This window comes from Tupaia chinensis, unplaced genomic scaffold (genome assembly GCF_000334495.1).
Source record: "Tupaia chinensis unplaced genomic scaffold, TupChi_1.0 Scaffold000354_1, whole genome shotgun sequence".
In the NCBI taxonomy this organism is placed as follows: Eukaryota; Metazoa; Chordata; class Mammalia; order Scandentia; family Tupaiidae; genus Tupaia; species Tupaia belangeri.
The window spans coordinates 5848985-5870796 of NW_006159849.1; the positions used below are offsets into that span (position 1 = coordinate 5848985).

The following is a 21812-nucleotide window of genomic DNA, read 5'->3' on the forward strand; positions in this document are numbered from 1 at the left end:
CCTTCTGCTGCTGCCCGATGAAGTACGTATCCACCACGAGTCATCTGTTTGTTTACCAACTTGATTATGCCTGCTCTATGTGTTATTCTAATGACCTAATCTAATTAAACGATGAGTAAACTGATGAGCTATGGGTGTGGAAAGATTGTTTTTATAAAAACAACCTGAATGCTTAGGCATGACATTATGAAAGTGAATTGCTATAAAAATTCCTGTCATATTAGGTGTGCACACAAGACTATAAAAGGCTAGAAGAGGAAAAATAAAAAATAAAAATCCGGAAACTTTTCTGCTCTCACATCTTCAAATTCTTATTGTACAGTCTGCAGAAAGCAAAACTGAGAACCATGAACAATGCACCATGGGCATGGTCTGTCCAAGAAAGACAATGCTGAATTGCTATCAACGATCAGCTTATCCATAATTACAGAGAAGGCTGTGGCTCTATATTAAAAGAATGTACATGCATGTGTTTTAAAGAAAAGTGTTCATGCATGTTTAGTTTTGAATGATTCAGTGATTTCAGAGACTTTCTTGATTAGTCCTATTAGTTAAAAATCTTCTATTGCACACAGAGGTTTTTTTTGAGGAAATGGAAGGTAAGTGGCTTGTGTAAAATCACCAATAGAGGGACTAGCAGATGGCATGGTGGTTAAGGTGCTAGACACTCCCACATGGCCAAACATGGTTTGAGTCCCAGACCTGGCAGCTTGCTTTCTCCCTTTCCTTCTCTCTTTCGGTCTCTCTCTCTGGTCAAATTAAAGTAAATGAATGAATGAATAAATAAAATTCAATAAATAATTATAAAAAAAGATCACCAATAGGAACTGGAGCTAGAAATCAGCCAGTCACGTTGCCTACCTTGTATGGTGCCCTTCCTACATGTGACACAGCACCGGCTCATCAGGGTTGCTCACTTGGGGTTCCTGCCCCTAGTAATTATGCAACTATGCAACTATGCTTAAATCACCCATAGCTATTTTAAAAAGAGGTTTCTGCCTTAGAGCATGTCTGCTTGCCAGAGAGCGACAGTAAGAGGGAAAGTGAGAAATCGCACACCAACACACACACACACACACACACCCCTCAAAGGGGGTGGCCACGCTGCAATCCTCTCTCTTCCATTCTCCTCCTGGGATCTTGGGCACATATGCACACACACACGGTGTGAGTTTGATGCCACTGGGTCCAGGACTCAAACCATGATTGGCCGTGTGGGATTCCAGCAATGTAACCACTATGCCATCTGCTGGCCCCACCTGTTAAGTTTTTAAAAAAATACAGATGACCCTTGAACTATACCAGGATTAGAGGTGCTGATCTTCACCTACTATTCAAAAATCCACAAATACATCTGCCTCCCTGAAAACTTAACTAATAGCCTACTGTTGACCAGAAGCTACTGATCACATAGTCAATTAGCATGTATTCTGTATCTGACATGTATTATATACTGTATTCCCACAATAAAGCAAGCTAGAGGAAAGAAAACGTTAAGAAAATAGTAAAGGTACAGTAGTAATGTAATGATCAAGATAAACTGTACCCCACATGGTGATCACAGATCAAATCCTGGGCCTGGTCAGCCTGAAACACACCAGGCACACCATACAAGTGCCTGAAATCTCATGGACTGGGAGTGCCAAAGAAAAAAGAACATAAGCAACATACATTTATGGTACTTTATTATATTTTCTGATGTACTTGTTGAAAAAAAAAAAACATATGAGTAAGTAGACCCACACAGTTCAAACCGGTGTTGTTCAAGGTCAGCTGAATATAATCATTTTTAAGTTTATTGATTTACTTCATGAGGGTGAGAGAAAGAGAAAAAGATTGGCACCCCCAGCAGAGTCTCACACCTCAGTTCTCTCCCAAGCCCTGCTAGGCAGCCAGGACTACGGGCAGGTGGGCAGCCAGCTGTACTCCTGCAAACTATTTTGGGGTGGTCTCTGTATGTTTTCACACTGTTCTCACTGCTGGGCCACTGGAGCTGGCCTATAAAACCTTTCATGTAATACATTTAAAATGTAAATGTAAACATTGTATATGTTTATACTTAAAGTATAAATAATGTTAAACATATCATTGCATTCTATAATCACATTTATACTAAAGACATACTTTTAAATATTTAATATAAAATATGCTGTAAGTATGCGGCTACCTAAAGGGGATTCCCTGGCCCTGTGAGGGAGAGAGGATCTCTGCATACTGTTTCGAGGTGGCCTTCTGTCTGTTTTCACTCCAGTCTGTCCTGAAGGAGTGTTCGGGTTTGCATCTACTGGGAGGCCCCCAGCCCTCTCTCCCTGTGTGGCTGTTACCTCCTCCTTCTGGATGACCCGGATCCTGGTCTTGATGTAGGGGAAGGCGTGCGAGGTGGTCAGGACTGTGTTCCTCCTGTATTGCTCGTGCAGCTCGCCCCGAGGCCGCCCCTCCAGCGTGAAGGGGGTGGTGTACATGAACCTCCGCAGGTTGAAGTTCTTCTCAAAGTAGGTGACTCTGTCTTTCATCTCATACTCATCGAAGAAGGGCTCCACGAAAGTGATCTGTATGTAGGCCTGGGGTGGAGAGGCGAGGGGGGAAAATGAGCTTCTCTGCAAACAGTGAGCCCGGGCACCGCAGGGCATGCTGGAACGCAGCAGCAGCACCCCGCTCCGTGCAGACGCCAAGGAGGCTGAGTGCATCAGGTGAGGCTTCAGCCGGCAGTCTCCTCCTCTCACCCCCGGGAGAACAGGGACTGTGAGCAAGGAGAAGGGATGCACCCACGAGAAGAATCAGATTCAGGGGCTGCCCTTCTTGCAGGGCAAGCGGATCTGACGAAAACCTTGGTATGAGAGTGTGCAAATTGCTAATTAAACAAGACAAACTTTCCTTTTCAGAGTTATCATGACTGCTACACTCACTTTTAATACCAAATACCTAATATCTATAATTCATACTTTCTTAAGGGACACAAAAAATCTGTTGATGACATGTATGAAAATATCTTCAAGCAGACTAATATACAGCATATTCACACTGGGAAAATTCATTTTATAAGCTGTAATAATATACAGTGATTAAATATATAAACAAACTAATTAAATAAATAAATTCACGCTTTCTAAGTATGAATGGCCAAAATAAAGAAAACTAACAATAGCAAGTGCTGACAAGGTTGGAAAGCAGCTGGAACTTTCATACGTGGATGGTGGGAATGTGAAGTGCTCCGCCATTTTACAAAACAAGTTGGCAGATTCTTGGATAGTTAAATGACACTGAGCAAATGACCCCACAGTCCCGCTCCTACATATGTACCCAAGAGAAAGGAACATGTACGTTCACATGTGAAGCTAAACTCACATGTCTACAGCAGCATTATTCATAACAGACAAAACCCAGAAACCACCCCAATGTCCCCCCAGTGGGGAATGGAGAAACAAATGGTGTTCTGTCTACACAACAGAATACTATTCGGCAAAGGAACAAGCTCCTACAGCATGGATGGATCTAGAATGGGCATACAAAGTGAAAGAACCAGACTCAAATCCATAAGATTCCATTTGTTTACGCCATGATTCTATTGAAATGCATCCCGGAGGGAGAGATCCTTCGTGGACAGAATACAGATCAGTGACCGCCAGGGGCTGAAAGGAGAGAATGATGGCGGGTGGGGGTGGCAGGGACAAATATTTCAGGATGGAGCTGATCTGTATGTCCATTGTGGTGGTGGTTCCCTGTGTTTGTCAAAACTCAGAACTGATCACCAAAACAGTGAATTTGGGGACCAGCAGTTAGCGTAATGGCTATGTCGCTGGACTCCCACATAGTCGACCACGGTTCGAGTCCCGGACCTGGTGGCTTAAACTCACGCCGGGCGCGTGTGCGTGCGTGCCGAAGATCCCGAGAGGAGAATGGAGGAGAAGGGATTGCGGCGTGGCCATCCCCCCTTGGGGATGATTTCTTGCTTTCTGTCTCTCTGTCTCTCTCTGTCTGTCTGGCGAGCACACGCGCCCTATAGCAAAAACCTCTCCAAAGGAAAAAAAAAAAGAGAGAGGAAAAAAAAAACAGTGAATTTGATATCATATAGCTCATTTCACACACACACACACACACACACACACACACTGAAGAAGGGTACTTATTAAGAAAAAGGCTGCTTTAGAAAAAAAGTGATACTGGCAGAGACACTTGGGACACCTGCCCTTGAAGTGGCTGGGTGGGTCCATCGCCTCAGCCCCTAGGTCACCATTTGCTATAATGAAACCTGGCTTTCAGTCTAAGCTCCTAGAACCCACTTTGAAAAATCTCAGTGAGGGGAAAGGGCACCCTGCATGAGGTGGGTGTCCCTGGAGAGCCCACATGGCTTGGGCCGTGGATAGAGCATTGTGGGCATGCAGCTGAGCCTGTCTTCCAAGGACCCCGACATTTCTGTCTGGAGCTCAGTTCAGCTCTTAGCAGTTATCACTTTCAAGTCTCGGCTAGGGAATGCATCTTAGGGAGCAAGTGTTCTGAAATGTGTAGGAAAACAAACTCTTAAATTTGGCCCATTCCTCCTTACTCACATCATCTCCATAATATCCTGGAAGACAGAACGGAGGAAAACGTTTGGACCTTTCATTTTACACATCTGCCAGATGGAGAGAGGTCCTCTGTCCTTAGGCCTTAATAATCCTTTGCAGCTGCATTACTCCCAGCAGCTCAGAGGGCTCTCTCATAAGGTGAGCTGAAGAGGCAGATATCATCCTGTGGTATCAGGAAGGATAGGTCTGGAAAGAAAGTCTTTGTTATGCTAAGGAAGCATCTCTTGGTAGGCCCCTCAGTAGCCTCAGGAAGGGGTGGGATGAGCACAAAAACCAAGCAGGATTAGAGGGCCGGAACTCTGGACCAGTCTTACCTCTGGAAGGGAGAGGGGCTGGCAAATATGTGTAATCATATGACCACTTATCCAATCAATCAGGCCTCTGAAATAAAGCCCGGTAAACCCTATGAGGCCAGCTGATGGAATGGAGGTTAAGGCCCTGGATCTCATATGGCTGACTTCATGGTTTGAGTCTTGGTCCTGGCGGCTTGAAAATCATGCTGGGAGTGTGTGCTCAAACGCCCAGGAGGAGAATGGAGGAGAAGGGACTGTGGCGTGGCCATCCCTCCTGGGGGATGGGGTGATTTCTCACTTTCCCTCTTACTGTCTCCCTCTGTCTCTCTCTAGCAAGAGCACATGCCCTACAGTCAAAGCAAAACAAAAGACAGACAAACTCTGGGCACTGAGTGAGACTCAGTGGAGCTTCCTGGCCGGTGAACACGTTAGTGCTCATGGGCGCCAGAAGGCTGATGTGCCCAGGTGGCACAAGGAGGGGTGCAGACACTGCGTACTCTTCCCCAGACCTGCCCCTTTGCACTCTTTAAATTTAGATCTTTCCTGAATTCCATGAGCCATTCCAGTGAATGATCTAACCTGAGGGGTGTTAGATGTTAGGGGAACTCCCATATGAGGAACTAGCTAGGTAGAAGTGGGGGTGGCCTGGGGACTCCACATGGAGCTGGCAGCTGAAACAAGGACTATCCTGTGGAAGTCTGAGCCTTGAACGTGTAGAGTCTGATGCTAACTTCAGGTAGTTAGTGTCAGAATTACGCTGCAGTACACCATTATGGGCGACAAACAAACACCCTGCTGTGAAAACAAACTTAAGCCCAAGCCCCGCCCCTGGCCCCACCCACCTTTTAAAATTTTTGCTATACGGAGCATGTGCTTTCCAGAGAGAAAGAGAGGGAAAGTGAGAAACCACCCTTCAGGGAGATGGCCACGCCACAATCCCCTTGCCTTCTTTCTCCTCTCAGGATTTGGGGCACGCCTGCACACGTGCCAGGTGCATTTTCCAAGTGCCAGGTCTGGCATTCAAACGCACACATGTGGGATCCAGCCACCTAACCACCATGCAACCTGGTTGGCCCAGCCTACACCCTTTTATCATTTCCCCAACAGCATACTGACCCTGCACTTGGCTAGAAAGATTACCTGCAGCTTAAAGAAGAGTGTCACTAAATGTGCTCAGTGAGAAGTTTGAATATTTTCAGGGGTTTTTTTAGATTAATTTTTGCTGTAGGGCATGTGCAATTACCAGAGGAACAGAGAGAGAGAGAAAGTGAGAAATCATCCCCTGGGGGTATGGTCATGCTCCAATCCCTTCTCCCCCATTCTCCTCTTGAGATTTTGGGCGCGCGCGCACACACACACACACACACACACACACACACACATGCACACATGCCTGGCATGAGTTTCAAGCCACTGGGTCTGGGACTTGAACTATGGCTGAGCATGTTGGAGGCCAGCACCTTAACCACTATGCCACCTGCTGGCCCTCAATCTTTTTAAATGGAGAGTTCAATACCTGTGTATAAAGGCAGTAAAAAACCTTGAATAAGAGTATGGATTTGGGATGACACACCCAAGTTAGAGTACTACCTCTGCCACTTGCATGATCTTGGAAACTTGCTTAACCTTTCTATGCCTCATTTTCTCATCTGTAAAATAGGAACAACATGACTTACTTTGGAGGGTTACTGGACTCTGAAATAAAATGACATATGTAGAGGGCCTCACACAGGGCTAGGCACACAGTTGGTATGGATCAATGGTAGCTCCCTTTGATTCCTGCCTCTGAGTATGTTTTCTTTAAGATCTAACAACTAGTGGCTAAAGCCGAGGCAACAATGTTTGGCTACATTTAAATGACTTGGAGAGTCTGAGGTCATTTGTTGTTCTTGGAACAGAATAAGGGGATTCCAAGTCTGATGGTTAGGTTTTGCAAAATTCTACCATACCTTGTTAGGATCCAACTTGGTTTTGTCCACAGGAGTAGAATCTTTGATCACTTCCACACATTCTGCACCAAAACATTGACCATAAAATCCCTAAGAAAGAGGAACCAACAGTTTATATTGGTTATTTTAATACAAAGTAACTCTTTGTCTTCTCAGAAGTGGAATATATTTAGAACAAGTGCAAGGAAGAATTTGCTCATTGATTACTGAGAGTCACCAGGGCTTTTGTTTCAGCATTTCCGGAGACAAAAATAAAAACACTGGAAGTCCAGCACTCTAATACGTAGGCTTGGTCTCTAGTTCAACCAATGTCATTGTATTTCTGGAGACATCTCCAGGGGCATTGCATTATTTTACTCGCCTTTTGTAGTCTGGAAACTTGGAGGTCACCAGGCTTACCATAATATGGCATACTACTGTAAGAGGACAAAAATATATACCTTTAATTCTAAGTAGGGGAAAGAATGTTAGGGAACCAATTGGCCTAGAGTCGATTGCTAGTTCTTCTCATGAGCTTTCAACAAATAACCACGCTGGGCTATGGCTTCTTTGAGTCAAGTGAGGATAAACGTCTCTTGCCTAATTTGGTGTGAATGGACAGTAAAAGGAGTAATTAGGCAACAAAAGTGTTTTAAGTTTTACAGTCATATGAGGACACAGAGTCAAAGCAATAGCAAGAGAGCATAAGGATGAGCTGTGGGTTAACTGTTGTCAGCAGTTCAGGAGACTGGTCACTCAGCCTGAGAGAGTTTTTGTTTGGTAGTGACCCTTGACTTTCTTCCTCAGTTCTTAGTGCCTGGCCCGTTCAATATAGGTTTCCTTTTTCCTGACTTTTCTCTCTGCTGTTTCTGTTTTTTTTTCTCATCGTTTCAGGCTTCTCTTTTCTGTGACATTATGAAAAAGTAAATGGCCACAGCCTACAGTGTAGCTATCGTTGAATATCTCACCCATATCAATATCAGAATGGAATGTGTTGTTTGGTGACACCCAAAGGACGATCAGCTCATTTTCTAGGGGTGAGTCAGTAATTCCATCAGATTATTTCAAAGTCAAGATGAAAACCTTCTGGCTGAAAAACTCTATTGCTCTTTGTTAATATATCGGGTCATTGGAGAAGTCATGACAGAGACAGAAAAATACATCATAACTTTTTGGACGACCCAATACATTACTACTTTGATAGGCAGCCACAGATATGAGCGGACAGCCCTGAGGAAATAGCAGAAGGACATCTACCTCAACCATTACAACTTCTCAGGAGTTACAACCAGACCCTCTGCAAAAAGTCTTTCTTCCCACCACACGAAGATTAGGAAAAAGCTGTATGAATGCAGATGACAAGGACTGAAATTTGGATAGACTTGAAAATAAATATTCACTGTATAGATTTACAAACCCTGAAAAATGGACATAGGATCTTAGGGGAAAATAATGCAAATCTTGCTTTACCTCATGATTTTTACCTCCATATTATAAATACCCAGTGGACAATTTTATATAGACCTCAAAGAAGAATCCAGAACTTTCTTTCCTTTCTTCTTCTTCTTTTTTCTTTTTTTGTGATGACCCATTCTAACTTGCTTTTGTAAAGTATACCACATCGAGTGTACCGAGTCACCTTCCTTACCTCCAGTCTGTGAGAGATCTCAGGGAGCTTGGTAATTGCAGGCTCTTTGTAAACAAATTCTTTCTCATCCAGATCCCCAAATTTGGATCCATAGAAACCAACACGGAAGTAGGTTCCAAACATTCTTTTATGGTCCTGATGAACAAAATAAGAAAACCCTTCCTTAATCATGCATTTGCTGAGGTCCATCGAGCTGCGAAGGGCAGGAGTTCTTCTTGTGTTACCAAGCATTTTTGTCCTGCTGCTGACATAAACAGAAATCATCCTATGAAAAATGGAATGTTTGGGGCCAGTAGGTAGCGCAGTGGCCAAGGCCCTGAACTCCCATAAGGTTGATTATGGTCCAAGTCCTGGAGGTGGCGGCTTGAAACTCACGCCAGTGTGTGCATGTATGCCCAAAGTCCAAAGAGGAAAACGGAGAAGAAGAGATTTAGGCTTGGCCATCCCCCTGGGGGTGATTTCTCACATTTTCTCTTTCTGTCTTTTTGGTGAGTGCACATCCCTATAGCAAAAATCTCTCTCTCAAAAAACAAAACAAAACAAAACAAAAATTTATGGAATAAATTTGGAAACAATAACAGGAAAACTCCCATGAAAGATTTCTTTTTTTTTTTTTTAAGTGAATTTAAAACAGTCTCATGTTTCCTAGTCACAAAAAATTCAAGTTACAAAGAAATTTCTTCACATCCTGTATTCTGGGGCTCTGTCTCTTCCCAGATCTTTCCTGTTTGATAGGTGAGAGCCACAGTAATGATGTGTTCAAGGTAAATGACTCCCTAGATAGGAAGGAGGGCTAAGCATCTCTGGGTCAGGGTCACCTGCGGCCAGGTAATACGATCTGTTACCCAGGATCCCCAGCTACCTTGTTGATGATGTTGTCGAAGGCCTTCTGCAGCTTGTCATGAGTGGAGGTCAGCTTCCGGAAGTCTCGGTGTGCTTCCAGGATGGGGATGACCAGCTTGTAGACCTCATTAACTGTCTCATACAAGCCTCCCTAGGAAATATGAGAAGAGAATCAAAGAGAATTTAATCCACTGGAAACTTAAGAGCAACCAAAGTTCGCTATCCAAACAGTGGCCTAGAGAATGGATTTACTGTTGTACTACAGTATTTTACAAAAAAGGAATGCTGTCTCAGCATCTTGGGTTTAGTCACAGCATTTAAACTGAACCAGGCACATTGCTAAATGGTCGTGGATGGTGGTGTTGAGTAGGAAAGAGGGTTTTCAAGGAGAAAAAAACAGAAGACACTGGCAGCAGTGACTAAGAGCAATTGACGCAGGCAGTTTCAGTGTATTTAAATTTCATCAGTGGTCTTTCTCTAGCCAGATGTTTCCCTCAGAGGAGTTAGTAGGATTCTAACTAACTCATTCTCTTGAATTTCAGGAAAAACAAGAGTATATTGGACTTTTTCTGAATCCTAAAAAGGAAAGCAGGAAAAAAAAAAAAGACAGTTAAAAGAATAATTAAAATACAAAGACATTATAAGGAGAAAACCTGGAAATAGTAGAAAGTAGAAAAGAAAGGGGAATATAAGGATGAGGGGTGGGCTCATGAAAAAAATTTAACAGACACAAAAATACAAAGTTATTTGTTGAGGATGATGTGTCTGGGAGTATCTTTGACTTGATTGACATGCAATGCACATATGCTTTGAAAGACCATCTCGTATGCTATAAAGGTGTAAAATGATCTAATGTAAACAAAAATACAAAAACAAGAATATAAGGATGAAAACAAAATTGGATCAGTTAAATATAGTGAAGCATTGAATATTTACTTGGCTTAAATTGCAGGAGGGAGATTATCAAAATGAAAATCAACAAGACAATTTTCCTTTTGACCTGAATCTCAACAACTGAATTTATGTGTCTTCTCTTATTGGCAGTGTAAGGTACGGATGAGGTTCCTGGGCGAGTCTCTCGGTGGTTTCTGTCTGCACAGTTCTCTAAGCTGGTGCTGGTTTGTAATGATCCTACAGACTTCTGTGTTGATATGGGGTAGACAATGCCATGTAACCCTGCCCTCTCCTCCCAGGGGTTCCTCCCCAATTATTTTTGAGAGAGAAAATGAGGGAGTGAGAATACGCCTCATCATTTATTGTGTAACCCTGAACAAGCCATTTCACCTCTCTGTGGCTGGTTTCCATCCCATTAAATGGAAATGATACTGTGAAACTGCTGCCCGGCCAATGAGCATGCAGTGGCAACCAGAATATTACAGTGATGAAAGCCTTCCTCTCCTCCCTTGCAGGGTTGATGCAATCTGTGGACATCAAAGTCCTCTCCAGCCCATCCCCTGCCTTGCTCACTCCTGGCAGGTGTTGCCAAAAAGTGGGGCTGACTGGGCCATTAAGACCAGGTATTCCCAGCGCCCCAAGTACGGTCTGAAGGTGTGAGGTGGGATGCCCTCTGTGCACTGACCGTGCTGAAGAGCTCTGCAGCCTGCTCCAGGAGGCCCACCAGGCCGCTCTCAGTGAAGTACCGGCCCGAGCACACCCCGTCCTCGTCAGGTGACAGGGTGTCATCAGAGACCGCAGACTCCTCCAGCACGTTGGAAGAAATATTCTGAAAGAGAACACAATGCAAGCCTGGTGATTAGGAAAAACAGACTGATCAGAGACCACAGGGACCAAGAAGGCAGGAAGGAGGACGCGGGCTTTCAAAGCTGCATACCAAGGTGGTGCTCCGAGCAGGTCTGTCACTCCACCTTGAAGAATTTCTGGCCGCCACTCATTTTGAAAGCATACACTGATCAACTGGTCTTTAAACCTCACATTTTCTTTTCTTTTTAACCATTAGGAGAGTGTATGTAAAGGAGCGTATTTTGATGTAACAGCAGTTAAATGACTTCAGGGAAACAACTCCAAGGAACACGCAGTTGGGGTCTTAGTTTTTAAAAGGCCAAGGCGGATGAAGAGTTAATGAGATTCCTTGTTTCACCAAAGAAGCAAACTCTGACTTTAGGGGTGTTTTTCTGACTGTGCTGCTACTACTGACTTGAGTTTCCATAGACAGCTAGAGCCGATGACAACAGCCAGTGAGAATGCGGATGTTTTTATGGCAATGCCACAGTTACTGTTTCATTCCCCATTTTGTGTCTACACATTTTTACTTCACATAAACTCTAGAGTTAAGCCTCTGGCAGAGAATGATGTACCCAAGGCTACGGGGACCCAAATGAGAACCCCCTGGCACAAAATGTAAGGAGGCACTCAGTCTCAGGATTACGGAGTGCTGATCCTGTGCTTGCTTGGCCCCGAGAGGAAATGCCGTCTTGTGTGTGGTGCCTCACTTGCCACCTCTAGAACTGGTCCTGGCAATGACTCTCATACTCAAGAGTAATGTTTTTTTTTTTTTTTTTTCTGTGTTTACAGCTATGGAAGAAAACTATATGGAACAAAGAAATAGGAAACCTTCCTAGTTTAGGGAATTGCAAATAGGAAGCCCTCATGCCATTCCTTCCCATTTCTGTGCCCATGGCAGGCATAACCAATCAATTAGATAGTTCTTTCCTCTGGAGCTTGGATATAGACTTAAAATTCTTCTGATCACAGTGTGCCATCCAGCCACTACCAATCGATCAGTTATCTTGTGAAGTAAAAATACATTTGCTTTCTGGCCTGGTTAGTAAGATCGAGTAATTCAACCTCAGCAATCAGTGAGGAAATAGCTGTCATAGTCCTATACATACTTCACATCCAATACTGTAATGTATTGGGTCATGATGGATTTTTCTGTTTTTCTATGCAAAAATGCATCACGATTTTTCTGATGACCCATTAGTTTTAGGAATATAGGAGAAGGCTCTCAGAGTCTTTTGTGGCCAGTATTTCTTTCAAACCTGGCCTCTCTCTTATGTTTGTGAACTGTAGATAAGAGAAAGATTCAGTTGAAAGAATTTTAACATCCAGAAAACTAATACTATTAGAATTGTATGTGACGTCCTACATGTAGAAGAACAGGTTTGAAGCTATACAGATTTATTAGTTGTAATCAGAGGAAAGACAATTCTGGGCAGACTTCCCTGGCTTCAGAATTAGGGAGGTCAAAGTAACAGCAGCAACTGAACATGTGTTCATCTCTACATTTGTGAAATAAGTACTGTACTCTGGGGGCATAAAGTTTTAATGATCTCAATTCATTGGAATTCAGTGACCTCAAAGTTATTTTCCTTGCACAGTTTTTTATTTCCAATTTACAAGTCCTTCCCAAACTCTCAATTTTATTGGAGCAGAAGGTTAAAAACTAAAGCATAGAGCATTCAACTCTGAACATCTGTTGCTAGTGATGCCCAGAATTTTGTCACCTTTCTAGAAAATAAAGCATTCTGACTTTCCTTTGGGGAAACACTCATAATACCAGGTGTGGGTCTATGAATTTGGCTCAACCAGTCAGAGCATTCCATTTCTCTGCTCAATAAGACTGGTTCAGGAGCAAGCGCATGAGCCAGTTGGTCTGAAACGGAAAGATACACTGAGCCTTTCTCTGCAACTGCTAGAAATGAGATATTCTCTTCTCTCCTAGACTTGAACCTGGACACATAAATCTAAATCTTACTCTGTCATGTGGGAAGCCTGTGAAGAATGAAGTTGGTACAACAGGAGGCAGAGACAGGACGTGGTAATGACACTGAGCTCTGATACTGTTTGGGTCCCTAGGTCTAGGCTGGAGGGTGCTCCTTCGGGATCCCCTCCCTCACGCAGGCTGACACATTCTATTTAACCTTACATCAGTCTGGGTTGAGCGTTCTGTTATTTGTAAGCATGCACTTCCAACATTGTTTAGTATGTCTCATTTCAGAGAAAACAAAATCTGCTTATAAGCATCAATACAATTTGGCTTCTCTTCTTTTTATACATTTTATTTATTAATTTATTTATTTAAATTTGACCAGAGAGAAGTACAGAGAGAGAGGGGGAAAGTGAGAAAGCAAGCCACCAGGTCCATGACTTGAACCATAATCTGCCATGTGGGAGTGTCCAGTGCCTCAACCACTATGCCACCTGCCAGCCCCTTTGGCTTCTCTCCTGTAGCTAAGAATATATGTCTGAAAATCATGAAGGCCTCACATGTCACAGTTCCTTCTACTTTCCTCTTCACCCTCTTCATATCCTTTTGAGCTTTTCCTGGCCCCAGACTGAGTCACAGTGCAAATGCTTACAGGATTTTGTGCCTCTGCCTAACAGTATCTATCTTGTGATTGGATAAGGAATGGAATAAATAGTTACATGGTTTCTTTCTCTCTGGCTAAAGCATAAAGTTTAGGAGGACAAAATATGTGCTCAATAAATAGTTTCTAAAAGAAAGAATTAATAAAAACATATGAAAAGATAGAGCAATATGCTTCCATGAAGAAATAATGCGGAGTTTTTCTGTTGGTTCTAGAAAACTGTTCTCTCTGGGGACCAGCAGGTGGCATGGTGGTTAAGGCGCTGGACACTCCCACATAGCCAACCATGGTTCAAGTCCTGGACCTCGTGGCTTGCTTTCTCACTTTCTCTCTCTGTGTGTGGGTCTCTCTCTCTCTCCGGTCAAATTAAAAATGAATAAATAAATAAACTTAAATAAATCTTTTGTAAAAAAGAAAACTGTTCTATCTCATCTGAGCTTGTTTATTTGCCTTGTCAAGGAAATCAACTGAGTTTTGGGTGAAATGAGGATAGTAAAAGTTTACTAATCATCAAAGTCAACAATAAAATACAATCAATACCTAAGGGGTTAACATTAAATAAAATACAACTGGGGAAAATGATAAGAAATAGTCCAATGAATGAAATAAAATAGGGAATTATATAATTCAGCATTAAATGGTAAACCTAAAGATATTCTGGGAATTGTAAGAGTAGTACTATAATCCTTCATAACATCAAGTGGCCAAAATAAATTGAATGAAAGAAGCAGATACATCTAACTTTTATAACTTTCATGTTTATGAGATTCAAAATCAGCTGCAGACTCAGCCATGGTGGTGCAGGCAGTAGGGCTACTGCTGTGTGATGTTGGAGACCACGAGGGAAGGTTCTAGGTTCATGTCTCAGGCCAACTCAACACACTGGGTGTGACCACAGTGGACCTGTGACCCTAACTGGCTGCAGTGTGGGGGCAGAAATGTGGCATGAAGACCCAGCTGACAGTGCCTCTCTCTCTCATGAAGGAAATAAATAAACTTAAAAAAAAAATCAGGGCCAGCAGGTGGCTCCATGTTTAAGGTGCTAGATTCCTACATGGCCAACTGCAGTTTGAGTACTTGACCTGGCAGCTTGAAAACCACAACAAATAAACTAACAAACAAACAAATAAATAAATAAAATTTAAAAATGATTTTAAAAAAAGTCAGATTGGGAATGGCAGGTGGCATGGTGGTTAAGGGCATTAGACTCCCACATGGCCAACCCGAGTTTGAGTCCCATACCTGGTGATTGTTTTCTTGCTTTACCCACTCTCTTTCTCTCTCACTCTGTTACACTCTGGTCAAATTAAAAAAAAATAAACAAATAAAGTTAAAAAAATAATTATTAAAAAAAAAAAGAAACAAATGTATGGGACCAACAGGTGGTATAATGGTTATATTGCTGGACTCCCACATGAATGACCACAGTTTGAGTCCCAGATCTGGAAGCTTGAAACTCATGCCAGACACACGTGTGTGAGTGCCCAAAACCCTGGGAAGAGAATGGAGAAGGGATTGAGGTGTGGCCATCCCCCTGGGAGATGATTTCTCACTTTCTGTTTCTCTGGTGAGCACATAAGCCCTATAACAAAAATCTCTCTTAAAAAAAAAAAGAAAAAAAGAATCTGATATAGTATATTTATGCTCTTGGATGACAATTTAATTATTAGCTTTTATAACAAACATTTCTGAATTGAGAATAAAATGTATTTGCTGAGAGTAAAGTGATGGGAAAATATTTTCCTTATGGAGGACCGTAAGAAGGGGAAGTTGGCAAATGCACAGTGATATCCAGGCTGGCAGATGAACAGCGTTCTGTGGAACAAGAAGCTCCCGGCTCCACTGGCGCGGGTCTCAGTGACTTCTTCTCTAAGCCTGGGAAAGCTCCTTTGAATTGTCCTTTCTTTCTGCTTCACTCAGCATCACAAAATTGTGTTGAAGAACAATAACATGAACAAAGCCTTTCATAAGGGCAGTCATGTAAATCCAAACAAGAATAATACAAACACTTGCAAATGGCTGAGTCTGGCTTGAGAAGGATTCTGTTACTGTAGCCATATTGTCCCTGGTTTCAGGGATAGTCAGCTCTATGGATTATGTCTTTTTTAAACAAGTACTCAGAACACTGTTTTTGTCTCCTTTTTCTCTCTTTCTAAAGACCCAGAGAGATCAGTCCAAGTGGCCACTGAGCATTATGGTCTGAGCCAACTTTTAGGACTGGCAGATAATTTTCTCTTGCCAAATGTGGGTAATTTTCCACATAGCCTAAAAAAAGTATTCATTTAGCCTATTGTTTCCATTCCCAGGTCAATTTGGTTCTTTTTCCTTTCTTTGGATCAGAGACAGAACCCCACAAATTTGGGACATAGAGTCAAAGGAAAAGGCCATGAGAGAAGTCACTTCTGCACTCCCATGGCTGTCAGTGTACCGCCCCAGCTACAGGTCTTTGAGAAAGTTTACGCAACCTTAGAAAACTGCTGTCTCAGCGCCTTCATCTGTGAACTGAGGGCAATAATACCGTCCCTGTCTGTTTGCTTCATGGGTTTGTGGGGAAGGTAAAATGAAATCACACATGTGAAAGTATTTAAGAATGTCCATCATACCGCCTGTCAACTCTCGGTACCATTATTGTAAACAATAATTTTTTAAAAAAGATTATTTTTATTTATCATTATTATTTTTTAATTTGTTACAGGGCACGTGTGTGATTTCAGAGATAGAGAGAGGAAAGTGAGAAAGTGAGCCACCAAGTCCAGGGCTTGAACTGTGGTCAGCCATTTGGGAGTCCAGCACATTAACCATCATGCCACCTGCTGATCCATAAACAATAATTCTTTTAAAATGGTAAAGCAATTAGAACAGGCAGATACAACACATTATTAACATAGTGTTTTACTTTTTTCTTTTTAGATTTTTGCTATAGGGTGTGTGTACTTTCCTAAGAGACAAAAAGAAGAAAGCGAGAAATCATCCTCTGGGAGGATGGTTATGTCACAATCCCTTCTCCTCCATTCTCCTCTTGGGATTTTGCACATGCACACACATGTGCCTGGGGTGAGCCCCAAGCCGCCAGGTCTGGGACTTGAACTGTGATCGACTACATGGGAGTCCAGTGACATAGCCATTATGCTATCTGCTGGTCCCAACACAGAGTTTTCCAACCTTGGTGTTATTGACAACTGGGGCCAGATATTCTTTGTGGGGGGAGCTTCCCTATGCATTGCAGAACATTTCTTAAACTTCTACCTTTAGATGCTGGTAGTGCTACCCTCCCACACCCAGTTATATCAATCAAAAATGTTTCCAAACACTGTCACATGCCCACTGGGGTGGGGGTAACACTGCCCTGCTCAGACCACTGGTCTAAAAGACAAGCTGAATTTGTCCCCACCTGAAAGCTGACGCTCCCCACGGGCAGGTAGCTGTGGTCCTCCAGCATGCTCAGATACTCGGCCACCAACGCAGCTGCATGCACCAGGCACATGGCGGCCTCCGTGTAGCACTTCCTCTTGGTGTGCTTCTCCGCCATGTTCTGCAGCCAGGTCAGCCTCAGATCTGGAGACGCCTGGTAACTCTTGGCAATTCTGAAGACAGGTTGAAAAAGAGCTTGCAAGGACAACCGTTTAATGGCGATAGTCTACTGTGTGGCCACTCCTCCCTCCAAGGGCTTTCCCCCCCAGATTTTTGCCTACATCTTCAAGAAAGGGGTGAAAAGAGAAACCTTTATCAGTTCAGTTATTTTCATTCCATGTCTAGGGTCTGCGGGCTCCCCAAAAATACCACTTACTAAACGCCTTATTGGGGAAAACAAAAAGAGCCAGTAAAATGATGCCTGTTTTAGTGACTCTCAAGGAGTCTCCTTCTCTCTCTTCAAGATAATAACAGAAGACAAAAGTGCTATCCTTCTTAGGATGATGCACCAGAACAACTGTGCCTCTAAACGTGGTTTATCCTGAACAAGGGCTAGACGGCAACGTTGTAAACTACAGGGCAAAATGACTTTCAAAGGAAAACGGTATGTGTGAATAGAATTGAAACAAAACCATATAGGAAATAATTTATGTAACAGTTGATCGTTCTTTCTTTTCCTTCTAAGGTAACTAGAAGACAGTGTTGTGAGAGAGGCCCTGCACTTTAGAGAGATTTTACGAAAGCTCATATAGGAGTCAACCCACTCTGAAGGTTCATTTCTATAGATTTTTATATACATTTTTGGATGTCATCCGAAAAAGTGTACTCATGTTGCCTGTGATAATTACATTAGTAAGAACTCCACGCCGACAAATCCTAGACACCACCAGAACGCCCCTTTGTGTGGATCAGAAAAAGTTTACCTGTACATGAGATCCATAAGCATCTCAGGGTCTTCCTGGAATTCTCTCATTTTCACCGTGTCATATAAAATGCTATTCAGATTGCAGAGAAGTTCTTCCACCTGCAGAAAGTATAAGCCTTGAATAATCTTGACATTGTATCCCCTGGTAACAAACTGGGATCACAGTGAAAGCACAAAGGGAAGCCATGGAAAGGCTTTGCTCAGAGAGAAGCAGAAATCCGAAATGGAGGGGAGTCTAGATTATCGACCGCGTTCGTCTTCACGAGTCTAGGTGCTCCTGAGACCCAGATGTGAACTGGCCCTTGTGAACTGGCCCTTGGGATCCGTAAATCAGCGTGGAATCCTTACACAGTCTCACTCTCCAACACCTTTTTGTTTAAATTAATTTGAACTAGTTTCAGTTATTAGCAACCTGAACATTTTAAACTCTATTTTGGAACATCAGGGCTTTTAATACCAAGTAGGAGGCAGCTTAGGACCTCAGCTTGGGTTCCATGTCTCAGAAGCCTCCTGATCTTTCCAGAGCTTCAGAGTTTTAGAACATCTTGTTACCACTTGTTCTTCTTTTTTTTTTTTTTTGAGAGGTTTTTGCTATAGGGCATGTGTGCTCGCCAGACAGAGACAGACAGAGAGATGGAAAGCGAGAAATCACCCCTCAGGGGGGACGGCCATGCCACAATCCCTTCTTCTCCATTCTCCTCTCTGGATCTTGGGCATGCATGCACATGTGCCTGGCATGAGCTTAAGCCACCAGATCCGGGACTCAAACCGCAGTCGACTACATGGGAGTCCAGCAACGTAGCCATTATGCTATCTGCTGGTCCTGTAACCACTTGTTCTTAATTACAAAAGGCAACAGAGGAGCAGCCAGGGGAGCTTGCAGCAGGAAAAAGATGAGAAGCTATGGCTTGAACTACAGACCTTAGCAGGTGGCACGGCCACAGAATGCTGCCCTCTGCCCTCTTTGCCAGGGCACTCAAATTTCTACCGCTAGACTAATTTCATTGGGCGAAGGCACTGGAGACTTGTGCTACACTGCCCATATTTTGCTTGGTCTTGCTGGTGGAAATCTCTGCATAAATGATGAGGTTAACGTAAATGAGAGAGAGAGAATTTGGTGCAGAGGATAGAAGAGGAAAAAGAGTCTGAGAATGAGGATGAGACATCGCTGGAGTGAGCAGGAGAGACTACACAACAGTGCTCTCAGACTAAGAGAAGAAAGGAAATGATCATTCATTCATTCCTCCTCACCTACCATAAAGTAGGCTGGGAGTTGGAGTTAAACGGAGAGCAAAGACAGTGTCCTCACAAGTCCCCTTGGGACCAGCATGGCCCTTCTTGGACCTTCAAGGACTCCTCACCAATCAAGTGGTCCTGTACTATTCCTTAGGCACAATTCATTCTCACCATTATTCATTTCCCTCTCACCCTCCCCTGCCCAGCTGAATCCTACCCCAGTGCTTTCATCTCAGTCACACCCTACAGCTTGCCTGGCCACTAGATTGTTAGTCATCTCCTTCCTTTCACTAACTTGACACAGCACTTAGTTTCTTATACAGTGGCATTTAAGTACTCGCAGGTGTGTACTGCCTCCTAATTGTTTTGAGATTGAGCTCACCAATAGACTTTATTTATTTATTTATTTATTTTGAGAGGTTTTTGCTATAGGGCGAGACAAGACAGAGAGAGAAAGACAGAGAGAGAGACATAGAGACAGAAAGCGAGAAATCAGACCCCAGGCAGGATGACCATGCCGCAATCCCTTCTCCTTTATTCTCCTCTTGGGATCTTGGGCACACACGCACACACGCCCGGCGTGAATTTAAGCCACCAGGTCCAGGACTTGAACCATGGTAGACTACATGGGAGTTCAGCAACATAGCCATTATGCTAACTGCTGGTCCCACCAATAGACTTCTAGCATCTTGAAACTGGGTGGTGGTAGATGCAGTTTTGTTTTACACTTCTCAGAACACTGAGCACATAGGTATATTGGCAAGGCAAGTAACACACTTACACACACTTACAAATGGCTAACCTCAACACCATGCATGAGCCAAGGTATCAAGGTATGTTCTTAAGACTACCTGGGTAGGAAAAGGAGTCGACTGCATGGCTGTGTCCTCTTCTGAATAGGCCAAAATCGTCCTCAAGGATTTTCTCAGGTGCTCCTCATTAAAGTCTGGCGCTTTTCCCACCAAAGACGCTAGAGACATGGTTACTTGCATCTTTACTCTTGCAAAGTTCTGCATCAGGAAAAAGAAGGAAAAAAAAGATGGAGCAAATAAGAGGGCACTCAGCTAGCAGATAAGTCAAAGCAGTAGGGCCAGACACCAACTCCCCAATGTTTCTTTAGCCCCAGTCTTAATCACTTCCTTTTCTCTCAATGAAATATGAGCTACACTCTGCACAAGATTCATATCATTGTTCAAATGGTTTAAATGGATATTCCTCTCACATAAATCTGTCAGGCTCCCTTTAAATTTTCATTGAGGACTGGGCTGCCTCCATGCTGCATGACTAGAAGATTCTTATAAAGTTGGGTCATAGGATACAAACTTTTGTGCCAAAATTCTCTTCTTGGGACTTTATTTAAATGCAAAGAGGAGTGGGACCTCCACTGTCAGGATTTCCTAGACTCTCAGTAAGCAGTAACATTCTGTTTCTCCTTTCCTTCTAAGCCGACGGAAAAGTATGGCAATCCCAAGGGTCCCCAAGGAAAGTCCTAAAAGCCTTTTAAATAGTTATGCCTATTATAAGGGGGTTTTGAAAGATTCACAGGAAAATAGAATTGAAGTACAAGCTTATTTCGGTGCAAAAAATTGGAAATCCATGCATAGTATTTTTATAATATGCATTTTCCATGAACTTTTTGAAAACTCCTCATATATTCTGAAGGCCCTGCCTTTCTTCCATGGGCCAATTTATCTTTTTTTTTTTTTTTAATGTTAAATTAGTAAGTCTATCCTTGCCTGTTCCTTGGCATTTGCCTGTATAATTATTCTTATTTTATGCTAGAGAGCATGTGCACACACATGAGAAAGATCCTTGACAGTTTCTATCATGACATGAGCCCCTTTCCCCAGCCCTTCAGTCTGTTCAGATCTTGTGCATGCACGTGGCATATTTTCAGACGGAACCAGGGATCTGAACCTGCAGTCAGCCATGTGGTTTCCAGCACATTGGTCTAATATGTTAAGGACTGTGTCAAGAGGTGGGGCCCAGTTTTTCTTTTTAAGTTTTTGCTATAGGGTACATGTGCTTGTTCCACAATCCCCTGGGGGGATTGCCACACCACACATACACCTGCCATGATTTTTAAGGTGCTGGATCCAGGACTCACACTGTAGAGTTGGCCATGTGGGATCCAGCTGCCTTAACCTCAGCCCCACAAGCTGGTCCTCATTTATATATGAGCACTCTCATTAACATGACTATAAATAAAAATTCCAAAATAACAGACCAAAATATAGAGAAACTAAAGAAGAGTTTTACTGTTATACAGTATAGCTGAATTCCAAAGACTTGAAAGTTTCGATTAGAATCAGGTTTGGTTGATACAGATCATCCAAAATTCACTTGCACAAGTCATTCTTGTACCAGCCAGTTAGAATTCAGAGACAAGACACATTCTTCAGAATTCTTAGCCTGCCTATTGTATTTTCCCCACAGATAACTTTAATCTGCATATATTCTTTTTTTTCGGAGTTATTTATTTTAATTTTATTTATTATCATTGTTTGCAATTTGCCCAGAGAGAGAGAGAAACAGGGAAAGTGAGAAAGCAAACCACCAGATTCAGGACTTGAACCACAGTTGGCGATGTGGGAGTTCAGCACCTTTACCACCATGCTACTTGCTGGTTCCTAAT

General features: G+C 42.9%; 1 protein-coding gene across 9 annotated transcripts in view; it reads right to left on the reverse strand.

The window, feature by feature from the left end:
* Positions 1-21812, reverse strand: part of DOCK8 (dedicator of cytokinesis 8) — a 267141-nt gene that overhangs the window by 18220 nt on the left and 227109 nt on the right. For all 9 annotated transcript variants that reach the window (XM_006152456.3, XM_006152453.3, XM_006152460.3 and 6 more), the window contains 8 exons: positions 20029-20187; positions 17940-18040; positions 16997-17189; positions 10857-11000; positions 9297-9428; positions 8435-8569; positions 6808-6897; positions 2325-2561 (listed from right to left, as the gene is read on the reverse strand). In XM_006152456.3, the coding sequence (XP_006152518.1) occupies positions 2325-2561; positions 6808-6897; positions 8435-8569; positions 9297-9428; positions 10857-11000; positions 16997-17189; positions 17940-18040; positions 20029-20187 (1191 nt within the window). The remainder of the gene's footprint in view (positions 1-2324; positions 2562-6807; positions 6898-8434; positions 8570-9296; positions 9429-10856; positions 11001-16996; positions 17190-17939; positions 18041-20028; positions 20188-21812) is intronic.